We start from the raw sequence: 14,665 nt of genomic DNA on the forward strand, positions 1-14,665 counted from the left end.
TATATACCAGAAAAGGAAGTTACCGAGGATGTCTGACAGGATTTCTATAATCAGGGTATTCTTTCAGAAGGGTCTGATTCATTCCCATAAGTGGTCACTCCCTCCAGCTTGCTCAGAGGATAGTGACTTATAAAAATATACTTACCATTCATTGACAAATTCTTAATGCATTATATAGATGATATTAAATGTTTGTAGTAATTTAAATCTCTCCAGTTTATTTTGGGAAAAATACCAGACATAAAATTGTCAAAAGATAGCATTCTTCAAGAAAAACTGGTTTCATTAGTAATCTAAAAGATTAGCCCCAGAGGCCACACACAGAGCAAATTTTAAAGCAAAAACATCTGAAGTACTTTTTGGCTAATTCAGTTTACTGCCACCTAGAGGTTAGAATCCAGAAAATCTGCAGCATTTAAAAATTAATATAAATCATTGTTTTTAAATTAATTAATTTTTCTGTGCCAATCTGCCAATCATTTATTGTTAAAACACCTTTTTAGTCTTTCCTTTTTGGTAAGTAAATGTCAATTAAATTATTGATAAATATTTTACTGTCATAAGCATATGGAAAGTGAAAAACTATATAAAATATATTACCATTCTTGTGTAAGCTAAGAAGTTGCCCTATATTACACAAATATGTAATGACAAATTGCCTTTTTATTCTATTATATACACAAAATATTTTATATTTTAAACATTTATTCAGCTCCACCTGCTATCATGGGTAGAATGGATTATAGATGACTTTAGAACCAATAATTATCTGCTAATCTTTTAGAGCTACTCCTATTTGGGACAGAGAAAAGAAAAAAATCTGAGATCATTTCCTGCCACTGTCAATATCTTGAAAATTCCAGTCTCTGTTTATGGCAAATATCAAAAATCAATGCAGTGGCATTTTCTTCTATATAACTGTGATACTACTGACCCAGGCACTTGAGAACCTGCTTTGAATTATTTGTGCATAAATTGTAAGTGCAAACTGTAGGCTGACAAGCATTTTCTTCACTAGTCTCCTTGGAGAATAAAAACACATGTTCACAGGTCGACTGCCTAGAGTTAGTTGCACAGCCTGCTTACAGGGAACAGGGCCTGGCAGGCGTTTGTTTGGCCTGGACTTCGTTAACTTTACACTTAGCACACAGAGCCAATCCAACAGTAGACTCTATGGAACAGGAAGCTTGGGAGGGGCTCTGCAGTAAAGGGAGGAGGAAGGAGGCAAGGGAAGGGAGGGAGAGAAGGGGGGAGGGAGAAGTTTGTGGCTAAATAAGTTTGAGAAGCACTATATAACCCTGTAAAATGTACCCCTGTAGTTCTCATTATCATATTAAATTTTGGACACTTGTGCAGTCTCAAATTAACTACCTACAGCCAGTGCTTTTCCTCAACTTACTTGTCTGCACCCGACACCAACACACACATCTACGGCCTTGCTTGGTCTCGTTACCCTGTAGTAATAGTGCACAGCTTATTTTTGACGGGCCCTGCCAACCTGCTCAATACATAATGCCCTGAAGATGTGAAAAGATTAGTCTGACTTCCTTGGAGATCTTATCTTTAAACATGGCACTCACAGAACTGAAGCACTAGAAGGGTCTGCGCCTCATGGACCTTCAAATTGATCCCAGGCCCTTGGCAATAAGGAGAGACAGACAGAATAAATTATGGAAGCTATTAATAAGATAACCCTGTTTTCAAGTCAGGCAATTAACATTACTTCAGCCTTTGTAACTTTATATTCATGTTTTTAATTTAAAATTGAATGTACAATGACCTTCAAGTAGTCAGGCAGGCAATGCAGCCGGGCCGACCTCATGCTTGTCAGCACGACACAATAGCGTCAGGAGATTATCTACAGTAGAACAGCTTTGAAAATAGACATTCCTACATCCTGGCTTGTTTCTGTCAGAGAAACAGAAAGTGATGCTATTTCCATTCACTGGACTGTCCGTGTTTCCATGGAGATGGGAGGGGAATTCACGTTTGGAAATGCTTCAGTGCGGTGGCCCCAGTAACTTAGGTCCTGGAGTGTCTCTGTCACAGGGCATGGAGAATGTGAAGTGGGCAGATGCCAGTGCTTCAGTGGCTGGGAAGGAGATCGGTGCCAGTGCCCATCAGCATCGGCCCAGCACTGCATCAACCCAAAGGGCCAAGTGTGTAGTGGAAGAGGCACGTGTGTATGCGGCAGGTGTGAGTGCACCGATCCCAGGAGCATCGGCCGCTTCTGTGAACACTGCCCCACGTGTCACACAGCCTGCAGTGAAAACTGGTATGTGTTTTACGACTCCAGTCAGGCATAAAACAGTCCCTTCATAACAACTGTGTTGGTCCTTTTTCAGTCTGCCTTCCATAATCTTTGAGTGCTGGATGTTCTCATCCAAATAAAGTGTTATCATCATGCTAAAAAAGAACTGAATGGGGAATTGGGGAATTTTCAGGCTTAGATTTCAATCTTTGACCACTAGATAGCTATGGAAGTATCAGAATTTATCCAGGCATTCACTGCCTCTGCTTTTGTCACTTAGTTTTTTTTTTAAGAATAATATTCAGTATTCATACAGGTTCAGTGGGTTTTTGCCAGCTTTATTGATGATATATATAATGGCACATAACCTCATGCAAGTTTAAGGTTTCCGACATGAGGATTTATGGGCTGCCTGTCCAGCTTACTCTTACTTAGCTGTTTGATCAGGGCAAGTTGTTGAAATTCTCTAAGAATTTTCTGAGAATATTCTCTGTTAATATTTCTGATATCAAAAGTAGAGGGTAATAATAACGCCTTGCTATAGTTCTGTGAGATAATTAAATTAGATGTTCCATGTTAAAAATAACTTATACTTGGTACACAGTTATCATCTAACAGAAAAATGTTAGCTATTATCATTGCTTTATTTTTACTAAAGATAAAAAGAATAATGCTGGTTGTGAAGCCCTATAGAAATGAATGATGGGTAAATGAAAGGCGCTCTGTTAAGTGAAGCAGCATTGTGGTTCTGTGCCAATGGTTAGTTAATGTCCCAGTGACGGTCTGAGTCCTGCTCTATTACGGCCACTCCTCCAAACATCGCTGTGCCTTCCAGTTGGTTCTACTCACATTTTTAGGACCTTCACCTCTTTGGAATGGTAGTGCAAGTAAAATTTGTTAAAGTATGCATAGCCAATTCTTTAACTCTCTTAGAAACATAGTACTTAAACATAAAGATAGTGCTGAACTGTGTAGGTAATTGCTAAACTTTTTTGACAATGTCTAAATATTCATCTTCTAAAGCATCTATGCTATTTGTATGTGTGTGTGGTGAGAGTATTATGTATTTCCTGTAGACTTTCCTCTCAAGATAGAAGTCATTTTTGAAATTTTATTTTTCAATTACAATTTACTTTCTATATTATTTTGTGTTAGTTTCTGGTGTATAACATAGTGATTAGATAATTGTACACTTTACAAAGTGTTTCCCCTGATATTTCCAGCATGCACATGGCACACACATAGTTATTACAGTATTACTGACTATATTCCCTGCGCTGTACTTTACATCCCTGTGACGATTTTGTGACAACCAATCAGTACTTCTTAATCCCTTCACTTTTTTCACCTGGTCCCCCAATTCCCTGCCCCTCTGGCAACTATCAGTCTATTGTATGTATCTTTGAGTCTGTTTCTGTTTTATTTGTTTGTTTTGTTCTTTAGACTCCACATATAAGTGAAATTAGATGGTATTTGTCTTTATCTGACTGATTTATTTAATTTAACATAATACTCTACCCTCTAGGCCAGAAATCAGTTGCATTTTTATATACCAATAATGAACTATCAGAAAGGGAAACTAAGAAGATAATCCCACTTACAATCACCTCAAAACATTAAAATACCTAGGGATAAATTTAACAAAGGAGGTATAAAAGACCTGTACTTGGAAAATTATGACTCTCAAGAAAGAAAAAAGGGAAGAAGATACAAATAAAGGAAGCATATACCCTGCTCATGGATAGGAATTAACATTATTAAAATGTCCATACTACCCAAAACAATCTACTGATTCGAGGTAATTCCTATCAAAATACCAAAGTTCATTTTTCACAGAACCAAAAAAATAGTCCAGAAGTTTTTAGGAAACCCCCAAAACCACAAATAGCCATAGCAATCTTGAGAAAGAAAAACAAAGTCAGAGGTGTCATGCTACCTGACATTAAACTATACTACAAGGCTATGGTAATCAAAACAGGATGGTACCGGCATAGAAACAGACACACAGAACGATGGAACAGACTAGAGAGCCCAGAAATAAACCCATGCCTATATGGTCAATTAATATATGACAGAAGAGTGTACAATAAGGTAAACAAAGCTATTCAATAAATGTTGGTGGGAAAATTGGACAGATACATGCAAAAAAATGAAACTAGACCACCTTCTCACACCATATACAAAAATAAGCATAAAATGGATTAAAAGCTCAAATGTAGGACTCAAAACCATAAAATCGTAGATGAAAACATAAGCAGAAGAATCACTATTTTGATTTTATACATTATTAAACTATTTTAAATGCTTAGAAAATAAATTTGCCATGGTATTAAATTTAGCCAGGATTACAAATAAGTGTCATAGCTTTCTTTCCCAGTTCCACAAGGCTGCCGTTCTAAAGCAGTATTCTATCTAATTTTATTTCTTATAGAAAATACTACAGGCTATATCCTTTGTAAAGATTGTATGATTTCACTTCTGTTTCCCCTTACAGGAATTGTGTGCAATGCCTTCACCCCCACAATCTGTCTCAAGCAATACTTGATCGGTGTAAATCCTCATGTGCTTTCATGGAACATTATATGGACCAAACATCAGGTACACCAAAGCTTAATAACCAAAGCACTGAGAACATATCTGTAGAGAATCATGTTCCCCAATAAGGGTCCTAGCCAGCCATCCTAAAGAATGGACTCACTGCTTCAGTGTTTTCAATCTCCCCGAGATGGGACTCTATAAAACCAGCTGAGAGTGTTTGCCTTCGTTGGCTGAACTGTTAGATCTCAGATCTCGACTACCCAGCTCAATTCCCATGCTGTGCACCTCCATGGAAGTACAGCAAACATATTTTCTAGGGAGACCTCAGTGAGCCAAGGAGTTTCCTGTGTGGAGTCCATTTCACCATTAGAAATGACATCTATGGAGCTATAATTGCCCTTTATAACTCAAGCTGGCCTCAGTTATAACCTTCTTTGTGTCAAACATTTTCATATTTCAAATGAAGCCAAAATATTCTAAGTAGCAATGATGTGTTTTTGCCAGATGCATAACTTCAAAAGGGCCATTCCTTTGTGGTACCTTTGATTCTGTATCAATATAGGGTGAATGATTATGAAAGTGGCATAATGGGAAGGGTATGGAACTTTCAGTCTAAAGACCTTGGCCTAGGACATGCCCCTTGACACTATCAGCCTCTTACAATATTTCCCTGAGCCTCAGTTTTTTCACCTGTAAAATTGAGGTGGTAACACGAATCTCAGAGTTGTGTGCAATTAAATGAGCTAGTCAACATGAAAGAATTATGTAAATTTAAAAACTGATACATATATGAGGAAGACATGTGAAAGCAGAGTTCGAAGATCATTTCATTAATGAGAACCCAAAAGCCAGCACGCCACCTTGCTCAGGTGTAAGGTGTTAAGATACACACGAATTTGAAATTACACCTTCACTGAAAACATTCACCTGTAAAAATAATTCCAACTTAAGAGACAGTGCACAAAAAATAAACTTTCTCCAGGGTATTGTTTGCCTCTTCCCTCAAATCTATACTGACATTAGCCCCTAATGAATTGGACTCTGCACAGAGCCCATGTGCTGCCAGCTGCAGCTGTAGCAACCACTCCAGAAAGCCAAGTGCCTTTTCTAATAAATAGCGCCCTTACTGTCAACATGTCATCTATTATGTTAAGTAAATAAACCTACTATGACCTAAGTGTGGTTACAAAGAGTGTTCCATTAAAGCTCCTTAGAAAAAGCCCTTGCTTGACCTGAACTAAGAAGATAGTCTTGGCCAGGGCATGCAGATTTGGACCCTGAAAATGTCCTCCATCCTAACCTATTAGAAATGTTGGTAAAATGTTATCAGTAGCTAGGGGACTCCCCTCCTCTTCACAACTATTGTGCAAGGAGAGGGAAAGGGCATTTGTTAGCCACCTCTATTATCTATCCACTCAATCACACTTAAAGGGTGTTGTTCTTTTGCTCTTTCTGGCTAAGCTTCTGTTAGGCGAGGAGCCAGTAAGTGGGATCAAGCTACATGCCCCCTATAAAGATCTTAGCTGATTGAGTAGTTCTGGGGCAGCCAAGGGAAATGACAGTCTGTCAGAATAAAAGGCGTGCATGTCACAAACTTTAAGGTCGCTGTGAAAGACTCCAAGGGCATCACCTTTGAATAGAGCATCGTGGGTTCTCTGTGTGTGAGAGACCTATATCAAAGGAAAACTTGCATTTTGTGTTTGGTGCTTCTATTCCAATTAGTAGTCCACCAGCCTATCATTAGCCTTTCTTTCAAGGAATCTTATTATTGACCAAAAGAAAACTGGGCTCTGTCTTCCCACTTGGAGATGAGCCTTTGCCCTTATTACTGAGTTCTTGGCATATTCAGGAGCATGCTTGATCATCCCTGATAATTCAGACACAAATCACTCACGATTGGGTGATGGCTTTTCTAAATCTTGGCAGGTCCCCTCCTGAAAGGCCCTCTCAGGGAGGCCTTCAGACATTTAGGTGAAGTCCCCAAAGTCTGGAGAACAGGCAAAACACAGATGCCTCTTTAGGCCAGGAGGTAATTTTCTGAGTCTGGGACAGCTGGTAAGTTCTGTGGAATACTTGCATATTGTGCAACCATGTTCCTCCTAGATTTGGATAATACCCCTGGCAGCCACAGAGTCTGTAGACTTTCCAACTAGAGTTTGCCAAAAGTCTAGTGCTAAAACAGAGACCGAGGGTGCCCCTCCTCTCCATGTGGCGTATCCTTGTCCAGCTAGCAATTATTTAGTTTTGAAAAAATGCAAGTAGAATACTTAGATGCAAAAAAGGGATTTGGTTAACAGACAAGTAAAAATAAATAAATAAAAAATGAGGAAAGCGATTTGTATATTGTCCTGAATTGGCCACTCCTATTTCCTGGAGAGGCCATGTGTAACACTCACGAAAAGTTGCACTGCAATTTCACAGGAAATATTTGTTCTTCTGTTAGAGCAGTACTGATTTTAGCTTCAGCAGATGTTTACTTTACCTTCCATTACTGGTGTGCAACAAATGGAGAGCAAGCACGAGAGAAACATAAACTAATGAGGAGAGCTGCTAAGTAGTTTTTTAAAACCTATTTTCCACTAGTGATCAAGGGTATACACCACGAGAACTGTCCCTCTCTGTGTAATGGACATGGTTATATTCGGTTAAGAGATTTGGACCTATTCCAGTTAATACTACTACAGAATCAAGCTGCAAAAAAATACTCTTATTAAATACCTTCATTGTGATTATTCTACAAAGAGGAGTTTTATGTTGAAATATTTTAATAATAAATGTGTAATAAAATTCAAGAGTTACTCTTTGAATTGATAGCAACGGCAGTCCTCTGTTTTCGAAATGTAGATTTGCGAATGTCTCTGGTCCTATTAATTGAGATACTTGCTTGTTGGGGTCCTTTGATTTGCTCATTCCAGTTTTTAACCCATTTATTGGTTTGCTTCATTACAGAATGCTTCTCTAGCCCAAGCTACTTGAGGATATTTTTCATCATTTTCATAGTTACATTCTTGATTGGGTTGCTTAAAGTTCTTATCATTAGACAGGTGATATTACAATGGAATAGTAACAAAATAAAGTCCTCGGCAGATTACAGGGTATCGGCCTCAAAAAAGGTCAGTGAAATCTAAAAAAAGAATTATTACCAGTATGTGATTGCCTACTTGCAATATGTATGATAATTAATGGTAATATTTCTTCTCCATCAAGGACAAGTTGATTCTGCAAAGTGTTTGCACAAGAGCAGTAACCTACCGACGTGAGAAACCTGAAGAAATAAAAATGGATATCAGCAAATTAAATGCTCATGAAACTTTCAGGTGCAACTTCTAAAAAAGATTTTTAAAAGTACTTTATGGGAAACTGGATTTTTAATAATTGCTCCTAAAAATTATAGTTGTAGAAGTCACAGGAGGAGACAAATATTTCTAGATCATGCTAGTTGCTGGTTTTCACTCGAATGAAGACTGACAAGCATCCTCATCATCACGTGACTCACATCGCTGCTGACTTTCTCCGAGAAACATGTGTCTTACTACTGTTTGAGACTAGTGTCATTGTAGCACTTTACTGTAATATATAACTTATTTAGATCAGCATAGAATGTAGATCCTCTGAAGAGCACTGATTACACTTTACAGGTACCTGCCATTCCTATGCTTCCCAGAGAGACACAATGCTTTGGAGTTTGGGCATCGTGTCGCTGCAAGGGTACAGTAATCCCTGCATAGAACGTGCAAATGAAAAAAGTAATAAGGCAATTGTAGTAATGTTGCCAAACACTTCAACATCTGGCAGTGAACAGACAAGAGTAGCTAGATAAATAAATGGTTAGTGTTTCACTCTTTCAAGAGCTGAACAGGTGAAACCTTCATCTTGAGGGATATTGCTTTTGAAACTGTGTCGTTTTATGCATGTGTGTTTGTTTTTTCTTTTTCTTTTTTTTTTTTTACAAAATGGATACTAATTCCAATGTTCTCTCCTTTTTGCTTTCATAGTTTGGTTTTCTTTCTTACAGGATAAGTTTATATATGTCACAGATGACTGGATTAAATAAGTGCTAAATTACTACTGCCATAAAAACTTAATAATACAATGTCACTTTATTAGAATACTGGTTTTAAAAGGTGAATGTTTAATAAGGGACACTGTAAAGTAATATCAAAATCGAAACAGCTTTGCTGTTTGCAGATGTGGAGTTTTATATCTTACCTGGTCAACTGGATGGACTGTTTCACCATTTCATTTGTCTAACCATCAGGTTAAAATGCACAAGATATTTAGAAACTCTGCCTCAAGCAAAGTGCCACACTTTTGACTGAGCTTTCTCAGATATTTACTCCACATAGATATCAGCATTTTCAAATTAAATGCTATATTAAGCTATATTATTTTTGCCTTTCGATAAAGCCTATGGACATTCTTTCCCTGTATCACCTCAACTTCACTGCCAGAATTCTAAAAGTATGCAATTGGAGGAAGACAGACAATATCTTAGAAATAAGATAATTCGTCCTTTTAGTTAGTCAGGCAATCAAGGCTCAGAAGGTTTAAATGATTTCTCAAAAACCATCCCCATGATTACATGGCGGCATTCGAAGAAAACTTCTCTTACTGACGGGCTATGGTTTATTGCACAATATCATGCTACCTCTTGAGTCTTTAAAATATCTAATTGGCAAGTGTCTTTAAATGTGATTTACTGAAGTCTTACGTATATGAGCATGAGAAAATGTCAAAGCAAGGCAGAAAGGAGTCATTCAAACTGAACTGGTCCTGATTGGCTTCCAATCTTTCCTGCTAATCAGCTTCTAAGCACTAACTACAGAAAAATCCGTTCACGCCTTAGCTTGTGCAGAGCTCAACCTGAGAGACTGACACAGAGGTCATGAGCTTTCATCTGCCGCAGTGGAAACTTCTTCACAATTAGTGCAGCCCACAGACTCAGTCCAGCCGTCCTGTGTGTGGTACTGAGCTTTGCCTCTGACAACAATGTCTTCTTATAATTAACACTTCAGCACTTGAATTAATCAAAGTGCATTTCAATGAAGACTAACTCCCCACCCTATATTCTATCCTGAAGAGCATATTAAAACATATAATAAGTTGTTCTGGAGCCAACAAACACAGCAGCTCCATTAGCTGTCCCCTGCAACCAAGCAATTATGACTCTTAAGTTAAACTGTATTTCCTTCCTTCCCCAAATGAGAGACTGGGGACACTGACATAATTCAGTACTGTGACTCACTTGTGTAACATACCCTTGACCACTAAGGATAACGTAAAAATCACACTTTGCAATCTGCCTCACACACAGCATCCTTTTAAAAAGGAAAACAAATGGCTATCTGACGGACCCCCAAAAGGAAAAAGTGGGGGAAATCCATTCATTAAAATGCTGACAATTTAAAAATGAACATTATGACGTTCATAAAGTGATTTTCATGTGGCATGAATTATCTATCCAAAAGGGCAAACTAAAATGAAACCCTTAAAAGTCCAGGGCTTATACTTTTTACACTCTCACTAGTTTGCACTAATTTGTAACGAACCCCGGCTGTCATCACAGGAAGGGACAAACTCCCTGACGGGCAGTTCAACGCTGGATGATAACTGAAGTTATGCTTGCTATGTGCTTTCCTGTTTTACTTAAGGATCTAATTCTTCAAGATTTTAGAGCTTATATTTTACTTGAATAATCGGTATGTTCCTATGTAGTGGTTTGTGAGAAGAGAATTAATATTTGACTAGTTAGAATTAATTAAAAGGTAAGGGAAAACAGGGTATTATTAGATGAAATAATATCTGTAAATAGAGGCAATTTTCAATATGTCCACGGGAGCCTTTTGAGATTCACTGATATTAAACACAAGTCATGAATTTTAAATGGTTAACAAAGTTAATAACTTGAACACTTTTGGTACGACAGCACTTCTGCACCCATAAGTATGTAATGACTTAGAAATGTGCCATCCATACACTACAATTGTACGCCTTTTGTTTCTCTGGGGCATCTTTACACTGCAGTGCACATGGATTTATAAGCATTTGATATCTTTTACAAAATTTGTTAGTATTTATGGTATCATATTCTCTGAAGGACTCAGAAATTCACTAAATATCTGATTATATCTTAAATATTCAACATAGCTTAGGTTAATAAAGATTTTTAAAACTTAAATTAAAAAATAGATTTTTTTCTACAGATTTTTCAAACATCAAATTAAAATTAGTGCATGCATCAGATGCAATACTTCACTAAAGAATAAATTCCAAAGAGTTCTTAATACATACTCAGTCTCCATTGAAGATATTCTTATGATGACAACAGGCATCTATGAGACACTGAAACATTTTTATGAGGAACTATGAAAATTTTTCTCCATAGAATTACATTCCTCTAGGTACCTGGTGTAGCAAATTTGACTCGATGGCTTTTACTTCCATTCCTTACTCCTGTTTTTTTCTATTCAGTTTTCCTAAGGGATTACACTAAAACTTGAAATTCAATAAGCCTAATTGTAAAAAATAACAAATGTAATGGTATAATAAAGTTCTTCATTTCCAAACATCTCTTAATGATTTTAAAACTCATTTGAATCTATACACCTGAACAAGATGGATCCATTAAATTTTTTAAATTTTCACAACTATTAGAGATTCAGTTTTAAAGAATTGGAGATATTATTTTAATAACAGTTTCAAATGAAATACAGCTACTTGGGAGTTCAAGCATGTGCATATTGTATTGTTTTATTTGCGCCTAACATTTTATGATGGTCCTTATCAATATTGACCTTAAAAAATTCCATTTCATGAAATGCAAATTGAAATGTATTTCTTTTCATAGAAATGTAGAACTAGCTTTCAGATCATTTCTCTTTTCTTTAATGATTCTGCTATGGAAAATATACTGTGGGTAACTGATTATTTGTTCATATTTCATTGTTTCTGAGAAATCTACTTTTTCAATATAACATCTCTGAAATTGTGCTGTATCTTGCAATTGTTGGTGTGTTAGATGCAGTGTTGAAAGTTGTGCTGAAATAAATATTACACTAATTTTTAACTAAATGTTCATGGACATAGGGACATTTCCTTCTTACAAATATTTGAGAAGTCATTTATAATAACATATGAGCCAGTTTTCAGTACAACTGAATCACATATGATTCAATATGGAGCCTGTCTGATTATGAGCTCATGCCCTGCAGACCTTATGTTTTGAAAGCTTTTGGCCTCCTGTTTATGCTAGTGGCTATGATTTCTGCAAACCCTACCTTAACTGACAAGAATGAGTTTTGTTGACAATGTTATTCTTTCTATCCCTTTGTAAAGAATACTTTTATATTATGGTCTTACTGTTAAAAAGAATTAAGTGGAAGAATACTACATGGAAACATCATAGTTAGATTTTGCAGCATCTTGCACGTGTTACTTCAGTGACAGGAGAAAATATGATACAGCCATGAATGCTATTGGAAAAAGAATTTTCTCTTTGAGCTCTTCTACTTTTTTATTCTTCTTTAATATGTCTGTTCTTTTGATTGATTTTTTTCTTCTTTGGCTTTGCTAAATTTACCTTCAAGCCCATGTAATAAGTGTCATAAAACTGCATATTTAAGTTATTTTAAATAACTGAAGCAATTGTTCAGCTATCTGGGCAGCTGTTAATGAAATACCTGAGAGTAACAACACTACTCTTTTATCTACCTGAAATACCCTCCTGCATAAAACTTACCTTTGTAAGCCAACTCTATTAATCGGGTTTCTAACCTCTACAACCGACTTCAGTTAAAATTATTTAACCCAACAGTTAAAAAAATAAAAAACTGCAGCCACCAAGGAAGGAAAATGTGATTTACATAAAGAACTTTTACTAACTTTACACTGTACACAGATAAATGTGATTTTGATAAGAATTCCACACAATGACAGTATGGTACATAAATTTTATTAAGAATATTGAATATAAAGTATTTTAATTCTAAATTATAATAAAATATAAGTGTGCACATATTAATATAGCAATTCATTTTGTGTCTATTTAACATAACTTTAAAATAATTTTACATTTACCAGCTACTTCATTTTTAAACCTCTGAAAAAAATTTTAGAAATGTTTTTAAATTATCAGTAATATAACCTTATTTGTTTCATTTAACAAGTTTTGCCTTTGTAAAAATTTTTTAACATAATGTGTATTTTTAAATTAAAATATTTGAATATAAAATAGCTCTAAGAAACAAATTCTCATTAAACAAGTGTCTTGTTATTTCTGGCTTTGAATTATATATAGACTTAAATCTCCTTAAAGGACACAGGAGATTGGGGGATATGACGATTTCATATAATATACTACAAAACTGTTCAAATAATTCTGACTGACTACTAACTGCTGTATTATGTATTTATTAAAGAGCTGATGCTGTAGTTGTAAGATGTTTATTTTTCTAATGGAGCTTATAATAGTTATGACAAGGCATTTAATTAATGCATCATTCTGTTTAAAAGTAGGTGTTAATCACTATAAAATTTTGTTTTAAAATAAAAATGCAAAAATCTAAGAATTCTCCTTGATTTACTCTTGTGTTTTCCATGATCCTCAGAGATGCCAGATGACAGCACGTTGCCACATGAGGAAAAGTAATGACATCTGTATGTTGTCATTGGTAGAGGACATTACATAATTCCCAAAACTACTATTTCTAGAAAGTTGTAGGGCCAATGACAAGGTGTAAGGCCATCCTAATTGCTCCATTTGCCTTTTGATTGCTGCTCAATGATGGAAGCAGAATGAATATCCTAATCACAAAAAAATGAAAAAGTAGTTAAAAGGTAAATTGGACTTTTTATACCAGCCAGAGACTTCTCTGGAATCCAACGTGTTTATAAACTTTAATCACACATTTTCTAGAGACATATTTAAATTATTGAAATTTATGGAATACCCCTAGGATGTAATTTTTCTTTATTTAACCTAGAGGGTAGAGAAAAGCAGATGAGGGGACATATTAAAATTTAAGTAAGACATGTAAACAGATTCCCTGTCCTTTAGGAGTTTTAACAGTTTGAAGGAAAAGTAGGTATAGCAAATCTATAGATAGAAGAGTTGCTCTAGGGAGATTGAAGGAAAGCTATCAGCAGGTCTCACAAGGTCTTCATTTTGGAATTCATTGAAGTTGGGTCTTTGAGGGTTAGAATCCTGATTTTATTACTAATATTGTTTATCCTTCCTTCACCTTTATTAAAAGAAGACTCCCTCTGAGTTTCACTAGAGCACACAGCTGAGACTTAACTACCCAGACTCCTTTGCAGCTACGATTACAGGACTAAATGTTGGTCAGTGGCATGGGAGTTGGTAATCTGGATTCAACCCCAGATCTTACTTCCCTTTTTCCTCTTTTTGTTGTCAGGGCACATCTTAGCAAAGAAAGCTCTGTGCTAAAATTGTCAGAGCTTCACTTTCAGCCCTCAAATGTTCACCTCAAGACATCCATGGTAGGAAAATAATCTCTTTTTAGCTAAACCACTACATTTGATGTTATATCAGATTATCTGTATTTTTTATATAATTGTCTCACTGAATTCTTAGCAATGCTAAATACCATTTTCCTCAACTTTTTAAATAAGAAAAACGAGGCACAGATCGGTTAGGAACCAAGGCCTTGGAGGAAAAATGAGTGGGGACATGCTGGAAGGTGAGGTCAAGGAGAGCTAGTAAAATAGCGAAGCAGAAAAGAATGGGGATTCCATCTAAGAACATTGAAATATTGTTGAGAGAAAACATTGATAATGAAAGGCAAGAACCTATAGGTCCTAAGTTATGGAGTGCTTGATTTCCAGGCTAAGAACTTTGAACTTTGGTTACTAGGAAAA

At 36.1% G+C, this 14,665-nt stretch overlaps 1 protein-coding gene across 3 annotated transcripts in view; it reads left to right on the plus strand.

Annotated features, from left to right (window-relative positions):
- The window catches only part of ITGB8 (integrin subunit beta 8), a 79,503-nt gene extending 66,284 nt beyond the window's left edge, over nt 1-13,219 (plus strand). For all 3 annotated transcript variants that reach the window (XM_037056298.1, XM_037056299.1, XM_037056300.1), the window contains 4 exons: nt 2,050-2,275; nt 4,746-4,849; nt 7,739-7,902; nt 7,997-13,219. In XM_037056298.1, the coding sequence (XP_036912193.1) occupies nt 2,050-2,275; nt 4,746-4,849; nt 7,739-7,902; nt 7,997-8,119 (617 nt within the window). In that variant the 3' untranslated portion in view covers nt 8,120-13,219. The remainder of the gene's footprint in view (nt 1-2,049; nt 2,276-4,745; nt 4,850-7,738; nt 7,903-7,996) is intronic.
- The last annotated feature ends 1,446 nt before the right edge of the window (nt 13,220-14,665 follow it).

Source organism: Sturnira hondurensis, unplaced genomic scaffold (genome assembly GCF_014824575.4).
Source record: "Sturnira hondurensis isolate 20B ecotype Veracruz unplaced genomic scaffold, ASM1482457v3 Scaffold0008897, whole genome shotgun sequence".
Lineage (NCBI taxonomy): Eukaryota > Metazoa > Chordata > Mammalia > Chiroptera > Phyllostomidae > Sturnira > Sturnira hondurensis.